A 19904-nucleotide genomic window follows, 5' to 3' on the forward strand; every position below is an offset into this window, starting at 1 on the left:
CTACATGACTACTGCCACCTTCATCAGGTACAGGAGCCAGCTGACCCCAGGACTGCTTAAAGGATCAAAGGCTTTCACCTTCTCTCTGCCCATGTGGCTCTCACTGTACAACAAGGAAGCACCCACTCATTTGTCATGATTCTTGCTCCCTAGTCACTTCTTGCAGAAGCAATAGCCTAAGTTCAATCTTTGAAAGGATTTTTTTTGTTTCTTCTTACTGGTGGCAATTTCTCAGCAGAGTTTTTGATCTAATACTTTATCTGCTGATTTCTCTGTCCTACCTTTGACCTCAGGACCGTATCCCTTTTCCCTGCTTTCAGTCAAGAAGGGGTAGCAAGCGCTGAGAAAAAAAATCAAGTATTACTAAGCCACCCATTATTTTAAAAGTTTTAAAAATGCATACAGAGGTTGGGGTTTATCACATGTAGCTATCAAATGTTTTTAAGTATGAAGAGAGAGAAAAAATACACATTTTTTATCTTTGACTCCAGATGTATGAATAGAAAATACTACATTTGTGGAAGGATGCCAGAGGTATAGCTGTTTTGTAAATTTAACTGCAAATTTTCACTTCTGTATGATTTAAATCTGAACTGCAATGTTGCATTAACCTAGTTTCCTGCATTTCATAGTCTCTCTTTATATGACTGTAGGCTGACCTATAACCTTTAACTACAGCTCAGGTTATCTTTATATAGTTCCAGTAGTGCTCAGTCTTATTGAAGATAGCTTAGGGAGCATAGTGATTCTGCTTATATACCCGTAAAAGTCCTGAATTCATTTCCTGCATATTGCTCTCCCAACACATAATTTTTCATAGATCTCCCCACTTACTGTATTTTTATTTTTTTTTATTCTTCACTGCTTTTGTCTTGAGATCATTCTAGGGTGACCAGATAGCAGCAGGGAGTGGGGGGTAATAGGTGCCTATATAAGAAAAAGTCCCAAAAAACGGGACTGTCCCTTTAAAAACGGGACATCTGGTCACCCTAGATCATTCTAATGGCAATGTTGCATTAATTCCATCTCTTGGTTGAAATAGAGGTGAAAACATGTGGCAATGATCCCAGTGTGTTTGGCCCAAGTGGTCAGGCTGTGTACTGGGGTTCTTCATAGGTGGGCGATGAATTATCTCCCTCTTCTTCTTCCTCTTCATTCCTGAGACTGGATCTGGAGCTTTTCTATAGTCAGAAATGCAGATCTGAGTTCTCATACCTCTTCACTCTTCTGCTGGAACACATTTGTCTTCAGCCCCCTCCTGCATGACTGTATAGGCTCCACAAATAAGCCCTACCTCTGCATCTAGTGACCTCTAAACCGGTTGGACTGGTTAGTGGGGAAGAGAGCTGAATTTGTCTCTAAAGGAATACTATCTGGATACTTGATATTGCCTGACTGAGGAAAAGAGAACCTCTTCAACTTGGTAAGGAACCTGCCATTAAAGTCTGCCTCGTGGGGCTCTTTTATATATGATCTAGAAGAGTCAAGTTATTTTATTTTACTATATTTAATTTGGGGGGGGGGGTGCATATATGATTCAAACCAGACAGTGTGGAAAGGAATAGTTACTTTATGAAGAGTTTATAATCTATGGGTTACATCACTTTACAAGGGGTCAATGCAAGTTCTGATCAACTCTGCCTAAAGAAGAGCTCTTAGCTCAGACACTCTGCTTTCTTCCCCAGACCTGAAGGAAAACTCTGTGTAGCTCAAAAATGTGTAGCTTCCACCAACAGAAGTTGGTCCAATAAAAGATATTGCTTCACCTAGTAGAATTCTGTTTCTGTGTTAGAAGTTGAGGCATAAAATACAAATTATGCTATTTTACATTATTTGCATTTACTTAGTGGTGTTTCATGTGTCATTAAGCATGCATAAGATTAAATTTAATTATTTGCATTAAAATATGTATTTTGAAACATCATAAAAGCATAGTAATTCAGTAATTAACGTGGTAGATAATGACAGCTTTTCCATTCAAGCTCTCTGTATACAAGGGTTCACTGGTTTTGCTGCTTTTCTCAGTTGTATTTGTTTTAGGACACTTACAGTCAAGGCATCCAACTCCCCTGATATTCTATGATTCTATGAACAGAAACCAGGCTTTATTTCATAGTCTGGACAAGTTAGTATTTCCAGCACTCTGTAGCTGAAACAGAAGAGGCTACAATGCAAAAGCAAATACTTCCGTTACACACTTAATTAAAAGGTATAGCAGTCATTGAAAGTTTTAATGAAGGGAGCGTTCACAAATTTGGATGCTCATCCAGCTCTCCATGAGGTCTAAAGTGGAATGAGCTCGTCCAGCTCTCTCTGAGGTCTAAATTGGAATGAGAATCTAAAGAAATGTATAGTTTGCTACGATTTTAAAACACATTTGAATCACATTAACGAGAATGTGAATAATTGTATGGATGTTTGTTATGGGATGAGGCGAGAGAGTGGTGTTTACTTGATATCTAAAAGCATTGCTGGAGATATTTTCATACCCTCAATTAAGAACATGGGATAATTTGTTTTAATGGTAACATAGCCATGAAGATTACATTTGCTGTAAATAGTTTTAAAGGAATCATTAAAGATGTCAAAGCTTTCAACAAGATCGATAAATTATTAAATGTAATGTATACTGTAGATCATAGAAGCAAAGAGTGAAATGCTTGAGGGAGACATTCCCCCGCCATGTTCATAAAATATACAGTGGCATAGCAGCAGCCTTTGCCGAGGCTAAGCTTGGAAAGGTACCAGAGAGAGCCACTAGAAGTTGTAGTTTATGGTTATTTATGTGGTTCATGACAACAAACAAGGGGTAATTTGGACATATTTATAAAATAAAGGAGCAGATATATTTGTGCAAGTGTACAGTTGTAACCTAAGGCTTTGTGGATCGAAGCTGGCAATAAAGTCCCATTTAACTAACATTCCAAAAAAAAGACGAGATTTTGTTAGGGCATGCTCTGATAGCCAATGTTCTCTGTTTGTCTTAGCTGGTTAAACTTTCTAGAAAACACACAGTGGCTTAGCAATCTCTGGCTCACTCCAGTGATTGCCTTCCCCACAGGAAATACTGTTCATGGAGGTCATTGGTGTCCCTAATTAAAAGCTTAATTGCTTTTGACATTTTATAGACTTTCTGCTAAAGATCATTCTTCTTTCCAAAGAAATCACTGTAATCACATGGATTGAATGATTGAAATATCTCAAAATAACATTTCATTTACTTTTAGATTGGTCTGCTTTTTGTATTGTCACTTTTTAAGCACTGTCTTTCTTGTTACTAGACACTTAAATTGAGTGGATTGTAACTTCGAAGAAAATTTCTAAGCTTCATCAACTGATATAAAGAGAGTAGTGCAGAAAGATATAAATGATAGCAATTCTCCTAACATCAAAATCCTTGGACTTTGAGCAGGCACTTTATTGAAAGGCTGAGCAAACACAGACGCCTTAGAGCAGTTTGAGCCATTGAATGAAAGAGTATGGCTTTACTCTGCTGTAATCCTATTAGTGTAGGCCTCCATTGAAACAAGATTCTTCTATGGTTCAAAATTAAGTGGGTGGATTACAAAACACTGTTTCAGACATGTTCCTATCTGCTGTATGTACTCCAAGACCAAAAAAATTACAGTTTAGCTAAGATTGAAAGTATGCTTCTGTAACTTAAGGGCCAAAAATATTACAGGGATGTTATTTATTCCAAAATGAAACTTTACAAATTCTGGAGATTAAAAATTAAGGTTACAGCTAAAAGAAATCCAAACATGGTAAGGTATTGAAATATACAATTAATGCGCCCCCCCCACCCCCCAAACCTAAACTCTGTCCAGTAGTGTGTGCAACAACCATATGATTACAATTAAGGCATTTTACTAAATGTCACCTCAGATTATATTAAACTGTGAGATATATATATACGCACACACAAATCAGTTTAATATAATCTGGGACCACATCCAGTAAAATGCCTTAATTGTAATTGTATGGTTATAGCACACACTAAAGGGCAGAGCTAAGGTTGTTATATACATTTCTCTGTATAGGCTGTCTGTAAGAGATGTAAATAGTTTTCTCTTCCTTTTTCATCTAGATTCAGTTTTTTATTTTATGCAAAAAATCCTGACTCCACATACTACTAAATTATTTTATATAGCACTCCATACTTTAGTCCATCCCTTAATAATTGTTGTTGTGACGCTGGCAGACCAGGTGCCAGGTCTTGCCAAGGCTGTAAATATCAGCTGAGCACTGACATTCATAGTGGGAACCAGACCAGCTTACTTGTACGTTAGTATTATTCAAGATAGGTGTTAGACTTGTAAGAATGTGGTTAGACTCTATAAAACACTTACAAATTGCTGCATGCATTAATCATACTTGGAATGTCTGTATCCCATGCTATAAGGTAATATGGAAGTTTTACTTTATAATTGTAAAAATGTCTGCTTTGATCTTGTGAACCCAGGCAGGAGGAGTGGTCCCCCCACACTTTATCAAGAAAAACTGAATAAACCGTTGTAGAACATCACATTACAAAGACTTGGTTAATGGCCTTCTCACAGCCGTAAGGGTGCTATGTGCAAGAAAGCCAATCCCTTCATCTTGAATGCTGGAAGAAGAAAATAAAACAGGGAAATAAGAAAAAAATTTATTCCTCTTTTGATGTTTGGATTCTCAGAGGGCTGGAGCTAGGAAATAAAGCAGAGATTCCCAGGATCAACCTTGGTTAGCCCTAAAAGACATTCTTTCCTGACAGATTACAACTGCCACCTTTTGGAACCATAGACTATAATTCATTTGTGTATATATGTTGCCTGCTTTAACCTTGAAATAACTCTTTCATTTCTTTTTCCTAGTTAATCCTTAGTTAGTTTGCTATAGGATTGGCTACAAGCATTGTCTTTGGTATTGATATCTGAGGTACAAATTGATCAGGGGTAAGTCTCTTAGGACTGGAAGCAACTTGAATTTTTTCTGATCTTTAGTGTATGGCAACCAACTATCACTGAGTCCAGCTTTCCTGAGTGGCAAGATAGACCGACTCGAGTGCCCAAAGGGACTGTATGTAATTCCATGTTATAGTGTTTCAGTTCACTTTTTTTTTTTTTTTTTGCCAGATTGATGAAATCTAATTATAGAACATACAACCAGTTTGGGGTTTCTGCACTCATGGTTGTGAATTACTCCAAAGAGGGTGACAATTATATCGTGGTAATAAATTATATCCTTGGATTTGTATAATTGTGGCCAGACACACTATGTTTTAAAAAAATGTTTTCCGTTAACAATACATGTATTTGTCCCCCAAATAAAAACAAATAGGCTTCTGTACTGTATCTCCGGACAGAGTTGTATTAATTAACTTTGTACCTGTTTATTTAGACTAAAACTATGTATTTTCAACACTATCAGATTAACTCACCTGATCCAAGACTCACTGAACCCAATTTAAAGATGACAATATACCACTAAATCACAGTAACCTATGATATTTGGTTATTTATCACTGTCAAGGTACTTTAAGTAATATTGGTTTTAATCCAATTCACTTTTTGTTCATTGTTTGTTCCATTGCATGATTGGTGTAGTCAATCATAGATATCTGCCTAAACTAAAGTATTTAAAAATATCTTTTGTATATATATATCACTGACAGGAAATTGCAAAGGACAGCAGATCACATTTGTCTTTCCTAAGAATCTGTCATAAGATGGACATTTCAGTAAATAGGAAAAAGAAATGCTATAACTTAGTGTATAAGAAAACACTAAGATACAAGTGTGGAGTTTCTGTAGTTGACCATGTATCTCTTCCCCATCCTCCCCAACCCTCTTCCTCTTCTTGAATGGTTTAATGTGGTTTTTTTTTTTTTTTTTTAATGTTGGAATATATTGATGTGCAATGCCAAACAGCATTTTTCTACATTTAACAACAGTGATAGTTCCTTAATAAATTGTTTTAAGTATAAAATTGCGCTGGATTCTGATGCACCAGAATATGGAGGACATCAGAGACTGGACCACAATACAGAATACTTCACTGAACAATATTCACATAATTTTCGATCTAATTCTCTTTTGGTAAGTAAAAGTTTTCATTCTGTTTAACTTATTTCTCAAGCAATTTTGATATATTTGGAGTCAACAACAAACAACTGTAGATAGATTGAAATTTTTGTTTGTCTGTCTGTTGGTGTTTTTTTGAGGGAGGATATTGAAATCTTCCAAAATCAGTGTTTGCATGAAAGCAATAGATTAAATTAAAGGCCATTAGTGATGGGTATGATTTGTTTTGATTTTCTCTTTGACATTCCACTTAAATTTGCTTGCACCTTCCTAGGACAAAATTATTGTTATATTCAAATATTCTTTGCATAGAAAGATGCATGAAACTATTTTAATGTGCATTTGAGTTATCACTGTGATAATCACCATATTCATTTGCTTCATTTTCATGTATGAGTAACCTTGCATGCTTACCTTGTGATTAGAGCTGGGTAGACACACTCATTTTTGCATTGCTGCTTCCCAACCACCACCACCCTCCACAAATTTGGATCTGGGCAAATCATGTGTTTGCAAGAGGCTTCTACTTCCTTAGCTGGCAGAAAAAACTATGTAAGGTAGAATGGACATCATACATTCCCACAAAATGATTTGAGGGGGCTCCAGCTCTAGGCTGAAATAAGGGTTCCACACACTGCCACAGATAGGGTCGGGTATATATTATAATTTCTTTGGACCAAAACCTTGTATAATTCTTCTGTTGTTAGAAGCTGCCTTTCACCTTAGCAGAATATTTATTTTGAAAGCACAATCACTAGCCATATATACATCTGGAGATTTTTTTTTTTTTTTGCCTTTTTTCCATTCTGAGATTTTTGTTCCATCTACTAATGATGCCTGACTGTGTATACAATATATTGTATAACCATTTTCTCCTCTTGAATGGCATATGTGAAGTGACTTGGCTGTCTTAGCCAAGTTTCTACTGGATAAGTATCTACATTACAAAAAACTACAAATACAGCTGGCACTCTTGTTCAGTCTTAGAGAAACTAAGATTTGAAAAGGCATGGATATTATTACACTCACCGTTGGAAGTGAGCCATGTGGTTCAGGACTGAGCCACATTGGTTTGTCAGCATGAGGAAGTTTGTACTATATCTCTCTGTACTAGATTCATATCATAATATCATAGTGTAATAGATTACATTGTATCATGTGAGTGCCAGTACTGTTTCTGCTGTGCCATACCTCTTCTGAGGTTAAATGGAGGACTTCAGTTCCCAGGGCTGCCCCCATCACCCTTTTTTTTTTTTTTTTTTTTTTTTTGAGCACTAAATTAATTTTGTAAATTGACAATAAAGAGTGTTTCGTTGTTTTTGTGGGAATTATGTGTTTCTCAGCCGTTTTCATTGCGGAAAAGTTCTTTTCACTTCATCATGTCTTTCCTCAGAGGATCGTGAAGACTTTTGTCAACATTTATTTAATATCTCAGGCTCACGGTGCCCTTATGGCACAGGTAAGTATTTCTATTGATTTTACTGATAGGGAAACTGAGGCACCAGGAAGTTGTAATTTTTCTCAAGGTTCCTTAACAACACAGAGCTCCAGGAATTCTAGCTTCCAAACCTCTAGTCCCAACCCACTGCCGTAACCATTTGTGAACATTAACTCTCTGCTACTAACTTATTTATAATACTTACAGTTGTTAACCTTAACTTGGAATGTAAATACCATTTTTAATTCTTATATGAGGAATATGACAAATGCAAAGCAGACATGTCCAGACACGAAATTGAAATATGGGACTTAATAAGAGCATGTGGAAGAAAAGCATGTAAGACATCAAAAGCAGTTAATATTTTCTTTGAGAACAAGCTGTGGCATGGCAATGGCACATCAATATCAGAATCCCAAGAGTGTCAGTCACCTCACTTTTTTATATCCCCCAGCAATTCAATTCACAGAGCAACTTTGATGGCAACCTTGTAAGAAGCCACCAGTTGGAGGTAAAGTGCCAGTAAAAGGAAGTCAAGTTTAGGAAAGGGACAGAAAAAAAACAAGGCAAAATGTTAGTACTTAAAATAGTTGAAGCAGTTTGGTAGCTGGAGCTTTCAATCCTTATTTTAAAATAAAGCCTATATAAATACCAATTTAGATCCCAATCCTTGGATAAACAGTCATCTTTGGGGGGGCATTATTACAAATTAGTTAATATTTTCAAAGCTGACTAGGTAATTTCACCGTAGAACTCTCATTCAAATTAATCAAAGTTGTACGGCTATCTTCTCCACTTGGTGTTGACATTTTCAACTGTTATTTTTTTACTGTTGGGTAAATCATCTTGTCTTCTCAAGAAGATGCTTGAGGGCTATGGGTTCCTCATTTCAAAAGTTTGAATTCCTCTCCACTACAATAATAAATAATAAAAATAATAAACAATAATATTATGGTGGCACACAATCTGCACCATAGTTAAGATTGCATCTGAAAGGCTTTGTTTAAATAAAGCCACATGTGAAAGCACTATACAAGAGAATAAAAATATACACAGTATAATAAGACTGTTCCTGGAAATTTAAGCTGAAATAAACATGGAGGGTTAATTTTGAAGGAAAGATGATATATAGAGCGTAATTATTCTAAAAATATTATTGAATGAAGGAAATCTTCAAAGTAGTGATAGAAAATGAGCAGGAAGAAAGTGAGACACATTTGGAGAGGAGAGAGAGGTTGAAGATTAAGTTCTGAAGTGTAGGACTCATACCAGTAAACTTTGACTACAAGTGGGATGATGGTATGTGAAACCAGATACCTGTTTGTAAAGGTCACAGGGAGCAGGTTTGAAAACCATTAAGAGCTTCAAAACAAACAGAAAAAATAACTCAATCTTTTTCCGTTGTTGATCTATCTAAATACTCTCATTTGCTAATTTTGCCATCTCATTGCTCACTCCTACTTCCCAATCATTAAAAAAATACGTTAAATACCACTGATCCTACAGTGGAGTCTTGATGGCATCCCACTGGTAACCTTTTGCCATGATGAAAAGTGACCTTTTATTACTACTAGCCAGTTCTTATATGGGACAATACTTTACTTCTCATACCATGACAACTTTCCCTAATAACCTTTGGTGAGGGACTTTGTCAAAGCCTTTTGAATGTCTAGGTAAATTATGTTGGTTAACCCTTTCCTTATAACTGACAACATCTTACATCTGGTTTCTACTTTCTCAGGTATAGAGCTGGAGAAAAAAAAAATTGGTGAACAGTTTATTTGCCTAAAAATACATTTTTCTGTTAAAGCTATTTATTACTTCAAGTCAAATTTGAGAAATAGTTTCAGTCCAATAAAAAAAGAAATTAAAAAAAAAATACTGAAATGTTGTGGGGGGGGTTACTTTTTCAAAGGGAAATATTTTTACATTTTAATTTGAAACATTTCATTCTGAAGTTTAGTGATATTTGTTTTAAAAAATTCTAAGAGTAAAGAAAACACCCAAAAATGAAACTAAAAAAAGAGAGAGAGATTCATTTCAGGTTGACCAAAACATTTTTCTGTTTCTAAAATATCAGTTGTAGTTCAACCCAAAACAAACAAATAAAAATCAGATTTTTCAGTTAAGCCACCAAACTGAAAAACCAAGTGTTCACTCAGCTCTATAGCTAGTGTTACTTACCTACAGAGGAGAGATGGAAATTACTTGGTGGCAGCGCATGTGTGAGAGACTTGGAGTTTCAAATGAAGAAAAGTATAACATATATTCAATAATATGCCAAATCATGCCTACCAAATATCGGAGTGTTTACTCTATTTAAATTCATTGCATTCAGGGCACATTGCTTTTTTTAATGGAGATTTATGGATGAAAGTAATAAAGGAACAGTGAATCTTGTAGCTGTTTAAGGGTTTCTTGTACAGTAACAGCACTGACAATTGTTCCTGTGAGTCCTTTTACTGAAAATATAAAGCCATTGTCTTTATAGTAATTCTGCTATTCCCAGCTTCAGAGCATCAGCAATGTCCACACACACACACACACACACACAATTGTTGCTGTCTATTATAACCATATAAATATATGTAGATCTTGCAATATATATTTTACTGATATTTTTGCCCATGCTAACATACTGTACTATAATCCTCTCTATTATAATTGGCCTGCAGCTAAGATGCCTTTATTGATAAGCCACTGGCAAAGTAGAATGGATTTTATAAAAATGTATAATTATATACCTATCAGTAAAACTTAAACTTAGCTTTCTTTTTGCTTTAGTTGTGTTGAATTAGCTTAAAAAAGGTAGATAAGATAGGGAATTATTCAATTTTCCTTATGCACTTATTCATATAGTCTGTTTCCGATATATAATATTAAAATAATACAACAATTCACAATCAGTTCTATTTAATTTAGGACACTCTCAAAGTAACCCCAAATTATAGTTCTATATTTATATCTATTATTTGGGGTTACTTTGAGAGTGTCCTAAATTAAATAGAACCGACTGTGAATCATTGTATTAAGAAAAATCCTTATTGTCACTTTTCACTTTGGCTCTAACATATAATATTCAGTGCTAGAATTCAATTTTCTGCATTCCTTGTGACAGTTGATAGACTAAAGCATTCTCATAGAGTGAAATGATCTAAAGCACTTTGTGACCCTTATCTTTGAAAATAGTCATTTGCATAACTTTCATGACAAGGATTTGTGCATTGATTTTTAAGGGCCTGATGTAGTCTTTAGCTGACTGGATTTTTTATACCATAAAGATTATGTAGAATAAGCTTTGTAGTTAGAAAATTAACTGTTTCTAAAAGAGAAGGGGATAAAATAAAGGTTAGGTCTTTAATACCAGCCAGCTTTTTTGATATTTTTACCTCCTATTGTGTACCTGATGATTAAAGCTTTTTAGTTTCTATTCATACATGTTCTTAAATTATTTGATTTCTAAAGGAAAGAAAACATACAGTGGAATGGCTTCTAAAACACCTGGTACTTTTCCAGTAGACTGCATTAGTGTATAATATTCTCTTTAGTTCCACCTCATTCCTTGTTTCCCCTTTCTTCTGTAAACAAAATTATAGAAAAATAGTACAAGAGAAAACTGAAGAGAAATCGTGTGATAGTCTATGCAATAGCTGCAGTTACTTTACAGAACTGAGTTGAGACCATTTTGAAAAATGATTTTCTGCATATTCATGCCTTATAGCTGTAATTTAAAAAAAAAAAGGCATTCAAAACTTCATTTTACTTTAAATGTAGCTTTTTAGTCTTACAAAGTACTAATATTGGAGCCAAACATGTAACAAAACTTAATTTTAAATATATTTGACTTAACACATAAATCATATACAGAAAGCAAAACTATCCAATATCTTAATCATTGGCTTATTATATTCTCACTGTAATATCAATGCCCATTTAAAAAAAATAGAGCGAGAGACATGAGATGATTTCCAAGTAAAATCCTTATTTTAATTAAGTTAAGGAAAAGGTAGCACATACACTGCTGTCAGTCTTCTGCACCCACCAGCTGCAGTACACAGTAGCTGCCTATCAAGTGTTTTTATATAGTGCCTGACACAATAATATCTACCTGTGAATTCTAGTCTTTACTACGTCCAGTGCAAAAATGAGCATGAAATAACTTCTCAGATTGGATTTTGAGCCATCAGAATGAGTTGTAGGCTGGTTTCATTGCAACTCCAGCCAATTTTGTTTGGTGTTGGAGGTATTGGCGAATGTTAGCATTCCTGTTAACAAATAGTTACCTAATGGTGAAGCTAGACTGAGTGATCAGAAAGTGCTGAGTGGGTGCTTGCAAGTTGTAGAAGAGTTTCTGGCTTTCTATATTTGGGGAATACTGTGTGTCAGGGTGTGCTCCCAGATTCCATTCAATGTAGTTGCTCATTTTGCACAAAGCTTCGTAACTATTGCCATTTACTCAAGTTTGTCCCTAAGCAACTGAGTATCTGAAAGGATTTTCATGCAGATTGCTTTGGTTGGTGCCAACTGTCGTCTGTGTTATTGCACCCTTTAAGTAGAAGGACAGTAATGTGAACCCAATGTGAGGGGGCATTTAAGAAGTTTTCCTATATATTGGCTATGGTAAGCTTTTGTTTCTTGATGTCGTCCAGATTATGAAAGCAAAAACCTAGGGAATAGCATATGACCAACAAGAACAGAATATCTGCATCCCTTGCCAATACCAAAAACATTTGTACATTTGTGTGTTCCTCTACCCTCTATGTGTTGTTGTGAGACCATTTGCATCAATGAAACGTGCTTATGGAACCTCGTGAACCTAGATGCAAATCTGCTTAATAATTATACTAAATGTTTAATGTCTTTTATTACACTAGTGGCCAGTCTGTATTGGGGTTGCATTGTCCTAGATACTATACAAATACGTACAAAGAAATAGTCCTAAAGAGCTTTATAGTCTAAAAAGACAAGTAATATACAAATGTTTTTGAAGATAAATCAAATATATAAAAATTACAATTTTTTTGTTATTATAAAGAACCTAGCATCCCCATATATCTTGTATGCTCATCTGTGACTTAAGACTTGTCTACATGGGGACACTCGGGCAAATTAATCCAAATGTACTTTTCAAATAGATTAAGGAAACCTCATTTAAACGCTTGTGTGGAGGCTCTTATTCAGAATTAAAGGGTCCTTAATTTGGTTTAGTTCAATTCAGTGAAAAACACCTTAATTCACTGAATTAAGATAAACCGAATTAAGGCCACTTCAGTTCTAAATAAGAGCATCCACAGAGGGGTTTAGCGTGGTTTAAGTAATCCACTTTAAACATTAATTTGGATTAATTTTCCTGTGTGTCCCCATGTAGGCAAGCCCTAACATGACTTTCTGCTTTCTCTCACCTTGCTGAGAGTCTTTGTATCCTCAGTGATTAATATCCACCTTTCAAAGCCTATATTTCACAGGCCAGTCTGCATGTCTTTGTCCCAGTCAATTTCATTATTGTCCTTTCAATTAGGTATTTTCCTTAATACAACTCTGCCCTCCCATAGTCACTTTCTGTTCTGAAATGTGACTTAGGGACAGAGGTCTAAACCCTTTGCAGCATAGGCTTTCTGGCAGAGGTGAATTTTGAAGGAGAAGAGGATAGTCAGCTTACGGACTAGTTCAGGGAAGGTAATGTGAGAAGCTGACAAGCATGCAGAGGAGCTGAAGGGCCAATGTGATGAGACAAGAGCTGACAGAATGGGAAGCAGAGTTATGAAGGACCTTGAAGGTGAGGACCAGGAAGATGGAAATTGATCTAGTGAATCAGAAGAGGATACAGTGGGAGGATTCAGAATTGGGTGAAGTGATTAGAACAGGCAAAGAAGATGATTTTAGCAGCCAGTTTTCTGTGAAGAGGAAAGCTGATACAGGTGTTTGGGAGGCTGTAGATTACCGTAATCCACATAGGAAGTAATGAGGGCATGGATGTGTCCTAAGACTTTTTGGATAGAAAGAAAAGGGTGGCTCTTACAAATATAATGGAGAAAGAAGCAGCAACATTTGGACACAGCTTGATTTTGTAAAATGCAAACGAGAGGGAGAAGTCAAAGATGTGAACCTCACGTTATGGGCTTGAGTGACAGGGAGGATGGTGTAGGTGTTCAATGACAGAATGGGTGGTGTGCAGAGTGAGTTGGGAGGGAAAACCAGGAGTTCAGTTTTATCTCTCGTTAACTTCAATGGATGATGAAACATAAAGGAGGAGATTCAAAGACAGGCTCAGATTTGCTATTGGAGGGAAGGGACAGGTCAGGACTGGAGATAAAGTTTGTAGTTGAAACCATGTGAGTGGGTGAAATAACGCAGAGATAGTGTGTAAATGGAGGAGAGTGGGCCAATAAGAGCCTTCTGGGACCCCTGCAGAGAATGAAAGAGGGGGAGGAGGATCCACAAAAATTACACCAATCTGATAGCTTAAGAAAGGACACAGGACTTTGAGGGGTATGATCAAGGTCTGTGCTCATGTGTATCTTGAACTCACCTGAAATCTGGATAAGTTTTAGCCAAATGCACAAGCATCAGCTTAAATCCACAAACTTTGAGCAGAGACAGGTTGATACAGTTCTTAAGGCCAAGAAGCAACCCCACCACTTGTGCAAATCTCATCTTTGTTGTCTTTTGGGAGGAAAGGGTTTGTGTGTTTATCCTGTCCCCTTTCAGCTTCTGGATGCATTCTGGTGGCCACCTCTGAAGAATCTTCCAAGGACCCAGTAGCAACTTGAATATTACAAAGTTATAAGGATGGGGCAGTCACAAAGTAGTCTGAGTGCTTTCGAGTCCCTAAGGTCTTCATAGTACTCTCCACTACCCCTTGTTGCGGTAGGAGAGGGGAGATGTTCTCTTTCCCACAGCAGTGGATTCCTAAACAAACAAAGTGAAGAGAGAGCACAAGATAAGCCTTAGTGCACAGTTGCTAGGAAACTTGTTTGCTTGGAGGTTTGGGTATTACAAGTCCACTCAAATGGATCCTGCAAGGCTTAGTTCTTGGAAACACAAACTGGATACTGCAGGGTTTGTTCAACCCTAATGAGGACACATTTAACACTGTTTAAAACATTTTTGGCATCAGCAAACGTAAATTATTCAAGGTAACACCTGATAATGCTCTTATGCTAAAGTACATCTGATACTTTGGCCAGAACATCCTTCTTTGTGTCTTGTACCGCTTAAGATGATCTTGATGATTTAGTCTATATACTCTATAGTCTATATACTCTATTAAACATTTGAATAACATTCCTGTTCTTCATAAGAAATTACAAGTACATGTATTTTGAATAAAGGAATATAAATCCTACAGAGTGTAAGAGATGCATGCATTTGTCAAACTATCATTGTTCACATACAACCTTCTGCTGTCTCTTGCACACAGTCTAGGTTGGCAATTCACAGCTAAAATATTTTGATACTTATAGTGCCCTTAAGAAGATGAAAATTGAAAATTAAAAACCGTAAACACCACATTTTAGGAAATAGCGTGTGCGCATGCAAAGTACATTTTTGAACTCCAAAAAGTGGGCCTGGGGCCATACAGAGAGAAATAAAGACCTGGTCCTCTGCAAAAGAACTTTCAGTCTAAATTGCATAGGACACCAAGTGTTAGTAATTAAAGAAAAGGAAGGCCTTTGGCTAGCTTCTCTTTTGAGTTTGCCCAGGAATGGAAGGTTTGATACTAGGTGGTAACTAATTAGGCCCTGTGCAGCAAGAGTGGGTTTAATCAGCATTGGACTATTCTATTCTAATTAGGTTCTTATACAGCCCTATCCAGTCAGACTATTGCAAGTTTTAAAGAGGGAAAGGAAGATTCCTTCACTGAATGAAAATCTACTTCCCTAAAAATATTTTGTTTAAATGCATAGATTTTATATTGGTTACCTGGGAGGGTTTGAAGATAGTTAACAAACATGCGTTTTCTGAAGATATAGGGCCTGATTCAGATCTCTGTTACAGCCCCCTGTAAAATCATTTTACACCACCAGAGTTTTGCTAAGTCACTATTATCATGCCCTAAAAGGACAGCTGAGGATTTCCCTGGCACTGGGGAATCCTCCAGTGGCATAAAGACAGCCTTACAGTATCCACTTCCCTGCTCAGGCATAGAATACATGGTAAAGGCTAGAAATGGGAGAGTTGAAACGTAATATACTAATCCACAAGGCAAAATGATCACTAGGGAATCATTCTAGCAAGGATAAGTTAGAACATCCAAGTGGTTGCACATACGTGCACCAGGGGGCAGTTAGTGATGTGAAAGGGTGACTTCGGCAAACCCATCTTTTTCCTTCTCCTTCCTCACCCCTGCACTGAGCATAATCTGCACTGAACTCTATGCTAAATGCCCACTGACATTAGATAACTCAGGCTCATTGGTTGCAAACCCACATTAGAAACTATTTCCTTTATTTCTTTTGCTAATCCGCTCTTCTCTTGTTGGCTTTTATTGTGTAACTCGTCTGGAAGGCATTTGATACTACAAGAGTTTTGTAGCCATCAAATAGTTGTAATTGTATTGTTGGGTTTCTATGTATCTATATTAGTTGAACATTATGACTTCCACCTGGCTGGACACATTGAGTTTTTGTTAGGCTGATAAATATTTCACTCAGAAATTGATTGCTATAAGAGCAATGTCACTGAATTTTAAACACATGGCTTCAGGAGGTCAGCCATGTGCTTTGTGTTTCATTATAGTGTGTGTAATATGGTGGCCATTAAAAAGTCAGTGGGTGCCAGCAGTTGCCATACAGTAGTCTCTGGAATAGCATAATTTCCCTTATAATTCTTATAAGAGCTCTCAAATACCTATGTATACCAGGAGGGGGGAAAGTCTTCTGAATAACTTCTACTGTAGCACTATAAGGAATCTTGATCTATATTCATATTTGTCGTAGTTGCTCTCAACTGTTTTACTGCTCTTTAACATTTTATTTAACACCTGATGGGTGCTACATAACCTGTGTGAAATCCATTGGTGTGATGGTAGTTGTCAGTGAATAGGTGCCCGCATATTTGTCACTGCTTTGATTCAGGAAAGAGGCTGAATTGTGAAAAAGCATGGAGACGGTAACTAGAAATAATTCCTGTAAGTCAGGAGTCGGACATATGGGCAGGGCGGAATTGAGGTACAGCAGGGCTCATTGAGCTGCAGCTCTCCTGGGGATAAATGGAAGACTTGTGCCATATTTAGAGAGTTCGGAACCATTTCCCAACCACAAAAACTGCTTCTGAAAACATGTTTAAAATTCTGGTTTGTAAGAAAATGCAGTGGTGTCACATTGGGCTAGCTCCTCAACTGGAGTTAATTGACATAATTCCATTGACATCAGCAGAGCTATGCCAGTTTACTTCAGCTGAACACATGGCCCATAATATTTTTAATGACGTGTTCCTAACTTGGACACCAACCAGAGCAATCATTATTCCCTTTGTCAAACTTCATTTTTGTAGTTGTAGCTGTAGTAACTTTTCACATCTGTGGAATCATTTTTATTGGAAAAGAAATTGGAAACTCTCTCTCTGATTTAAATCTACATAATGAATTTCTCTGTAAATCCATAACTTCCAAACCTTATTCTGTGAGCTAGTTGACTTAAACCAACTTTATTTGGTATTTCCTCTTCTCCTGAACAGATTTGTAGGAGTTATTTATCAATGAAACCTTATGGGATATCACTGTGTTTACTAGTGACCCCAGTTGAGATGCATTGGACATGCTACGGTCTGGTTCGATGAAGATCAGTTGTTCTTTTTTTCTCTCTCTTTTTCCTAAAGCTGTTTGCTTTTCCGCCTTTCATTCCAGTTGCAAACTATGAAAGCCTTTCAATACTGTCAGTCAGGCTCTAACTTGGAGATAACATGGCTGAAAATAGCAGAATTTTAAGAATGCCCAGGGAAAGAAAGATGACCTAAACAAGGACATTGTCAAACTGAAACAAATAACCCTCAATCATGTGTTAGTTTTTATAATTTCATTTTTAATGAGTTGTTCCGCATATATGAGCAGCTGTATTTGTCAATGGTTAGAATGCCACATAGCAAAATATTTGGTAAACATGTCAAGATATGTTTTTCCCATTGTGAATCTAATCTGTGCTTAGAAGGAATAAATATAATTGTCACAAATTCTTTTTCATCTTTGAGAAATCTTTTTAAATAATTCAAGTTGTTTATCATAATCCAAAGGTTAAATAAAAACATCATTTGACTAGAAAATCAGAATTTAGCAATGATCAATTGGAATCAATTTCTATGTTCAACATTTTGTTCTATCAGATACTTACGTTCCATAGATGTCAAAATGGTAAAAATGCATTGCTGTGTTATATTTCTTGTATTTACCTGTGTGAAATGACATCACAGACCTTGGGGCAGCTTTAATTCACAACACAATACTGTTCAAATGCTGTGGTAAGAGTTTGTAATTTATCACTGTGCAGTCTATCGACCTAGATGTTCTCAAATTTCTTAACTCGGCAATTGTAAATCAAATGGAGCCCTCTAGTGGTAATTGCATAAAAATATCACCCTATGGCTGATCGTAAGTAAGGGGGGGAAATCCTACAATGAAGGTCTGATTAAGATTGCCTTGCATGACTCTGACATGGGAGAGTGGACAATCAATAATTACACTTTAAATGTGATTCATAGTAATTACACATTTCAAAAATGTTTGGTAAGTTTTAATGACCTAAAATGTTTCACTCTCAAATGCATGTTTATGTAGTGATTTATACAGCCCCAATGAAAAATCATGTCAAGTGTGATTCATGTTCTGTTGTTGTTGTTCTTTTATTAGGTGTACATTCCAAGCAGAGTGGCGATTGTGCTCCAGAATATGGATATCCCGAACTGAAGAACTACATAACCATCACTGCAGAAGCAAAATGTGGAGAAGAAATATTGTACCAACACTCAACATCACAGAATTCACACTATGGCTGCGTTTTTAAACTAAACATAGTAATATTAGGTCATTGAAATGTAGGATTAATATTTACATATAATTATAGTGCTCTCAAGTTGCTAAAATCTAATTCAAGGAGACAATATATGAAAGAAATAGAAAGAAAAATGCATCTTTGCATTTCTGATGTTACAGCATTACATTTTAAAACATTTCAGAGCAGCTGGCATTCTCAATTAAACTGTCATTTCCAGTGTCTTATCAGGAACAATGTTGTACCGAAAGTGTTCTTGCTCTGATTTCAGCAATTTCTTTGAATCCTTTTTTATCATTTTGGTATTGAATTCAAATATCCATTACAGATCATTGTCTCCTGTTAAGATAAAGAGAAAAACAGCATGTTGAAGTAAAACATAAATAATCTGACAAAAGGCAGCCTTCTGTGTTTGAGGGATCCCATTCTGCAGCAAATTCCAAGATACATCTAGGATGTGCAGTTTTTCCAATCAAGAATACTGTCCTCTGCCATTTTTATTTAATGAAAATTTCACAGTAAAATCTTAAAAGCTAGTGGATAAACTGGGACACGTCACTTGGGTTCTAGTCATGGCTCTCTGTCACTTATCTGTTCTGTGATCTTGGGCAAATCATTTCACTCTCTGTTCCTCAGGTTCCATATCTGAAAAATGGGGCTCATGATACTTGCCTACCTTTTACAAAGCATTTTGAGGTGAGAAGTGGTCTGTGAGAGCTATTACATTTACTGAAATGGTACAATAAGTGAAACTGTTTTAAAAAGAACATTTATTCTTTTACATACTCTCTCATAAATCTAAGGACCCTGTAGCCACTGGTTTTACTGCTTCCTAAAGCTGCCATTTAACTTGGAGCACTTGTAATGTTGATCTTGCATTTTTATAATTTAAAAAATATTTTGCTTACCAGGGAAGAAACAGTATTAGAAATATAGATATATGTTGTTCAAACCAAGCTTTTTGATACGTTCAAGCTAGTAAATGGTTTGGAGTGCTGGCTGAAATTGTTGTCTACGTGAATTCTTTACAAGAAATCCAGCATAGTAAAGAATAAGATTCTGTATATTCAAATTGTATCGGCAGGGTATTCATTTTAACTCTGAAAAGGTCATACAGATTTAAAGACAAATGCTTTATTTTGCTACACTAATTTAAAAACATGTTGACATACATATTTGTATATGCTCCAAAATGAGGTTTTATTTTGCTTTACAATCTATTTTGATTTACAGTTCCAAGTTTTCTAATTCAGAACTATTCAACAGAGAAAATGTCCCCAACAGGTTTTATTAATTCATACTTCTATACATCAGTCATCTTCTATGTAAGCTTTGTCTTCTAAATGGCTGAACATTTATGCCCACACTGACAAAAACCTTGCATGTTTTTTATTATACTTACTAGAACTTTAATTTGGA

At 36.1% G+C, this 19904-nt stretch overlaps 1 protein-coding gene across 1 annotated transcript in view; it reads left to right on the forward strand.

Annotated features, from left to right (window-relative positions):
• The window catches only part of GBE1 (1,4-alpha-glucan branching enzyme 1), a 296161-nt gene extending 277730 nt beyond the window's left edge, over nucleotides 1–18431 (forward strand). Inside the window, exons 15-16 of the mRNA XM_065399789.1 lie at nucleotides 5961–6077; nucleotides 18344–18431. Of these exons, the coding sequence (XP_065255861.1) occupies nucleotides 5961–6077; nucleotides 18344–18400 (174 nt within the window). The 3' untranslated portion in view covers nucleotides 18401–18431. The remainder of the gene's footprint in view (nucleotides 1–5960; nucleotides 6078–18343) is intronic.
• The last annotated feature ends 1473 nt before the right edge of the window (nucleotides 18432–19904 follow it).

Source organism: Emys orbicularis, chromosome 1 (assembly GCF_028017835.1).
Source record: "Emys orbicularis isolate rEmyOrb1 chromosome 1, rEmyOrb1.hap1, whole genome shotgun sequence".
Classification (NCBI taxonomy): domain Eukaryota; kingdom Metazoa; phylum Chordata; order Testudines; family Emydidae; genus Emys; species Emys orbicularis.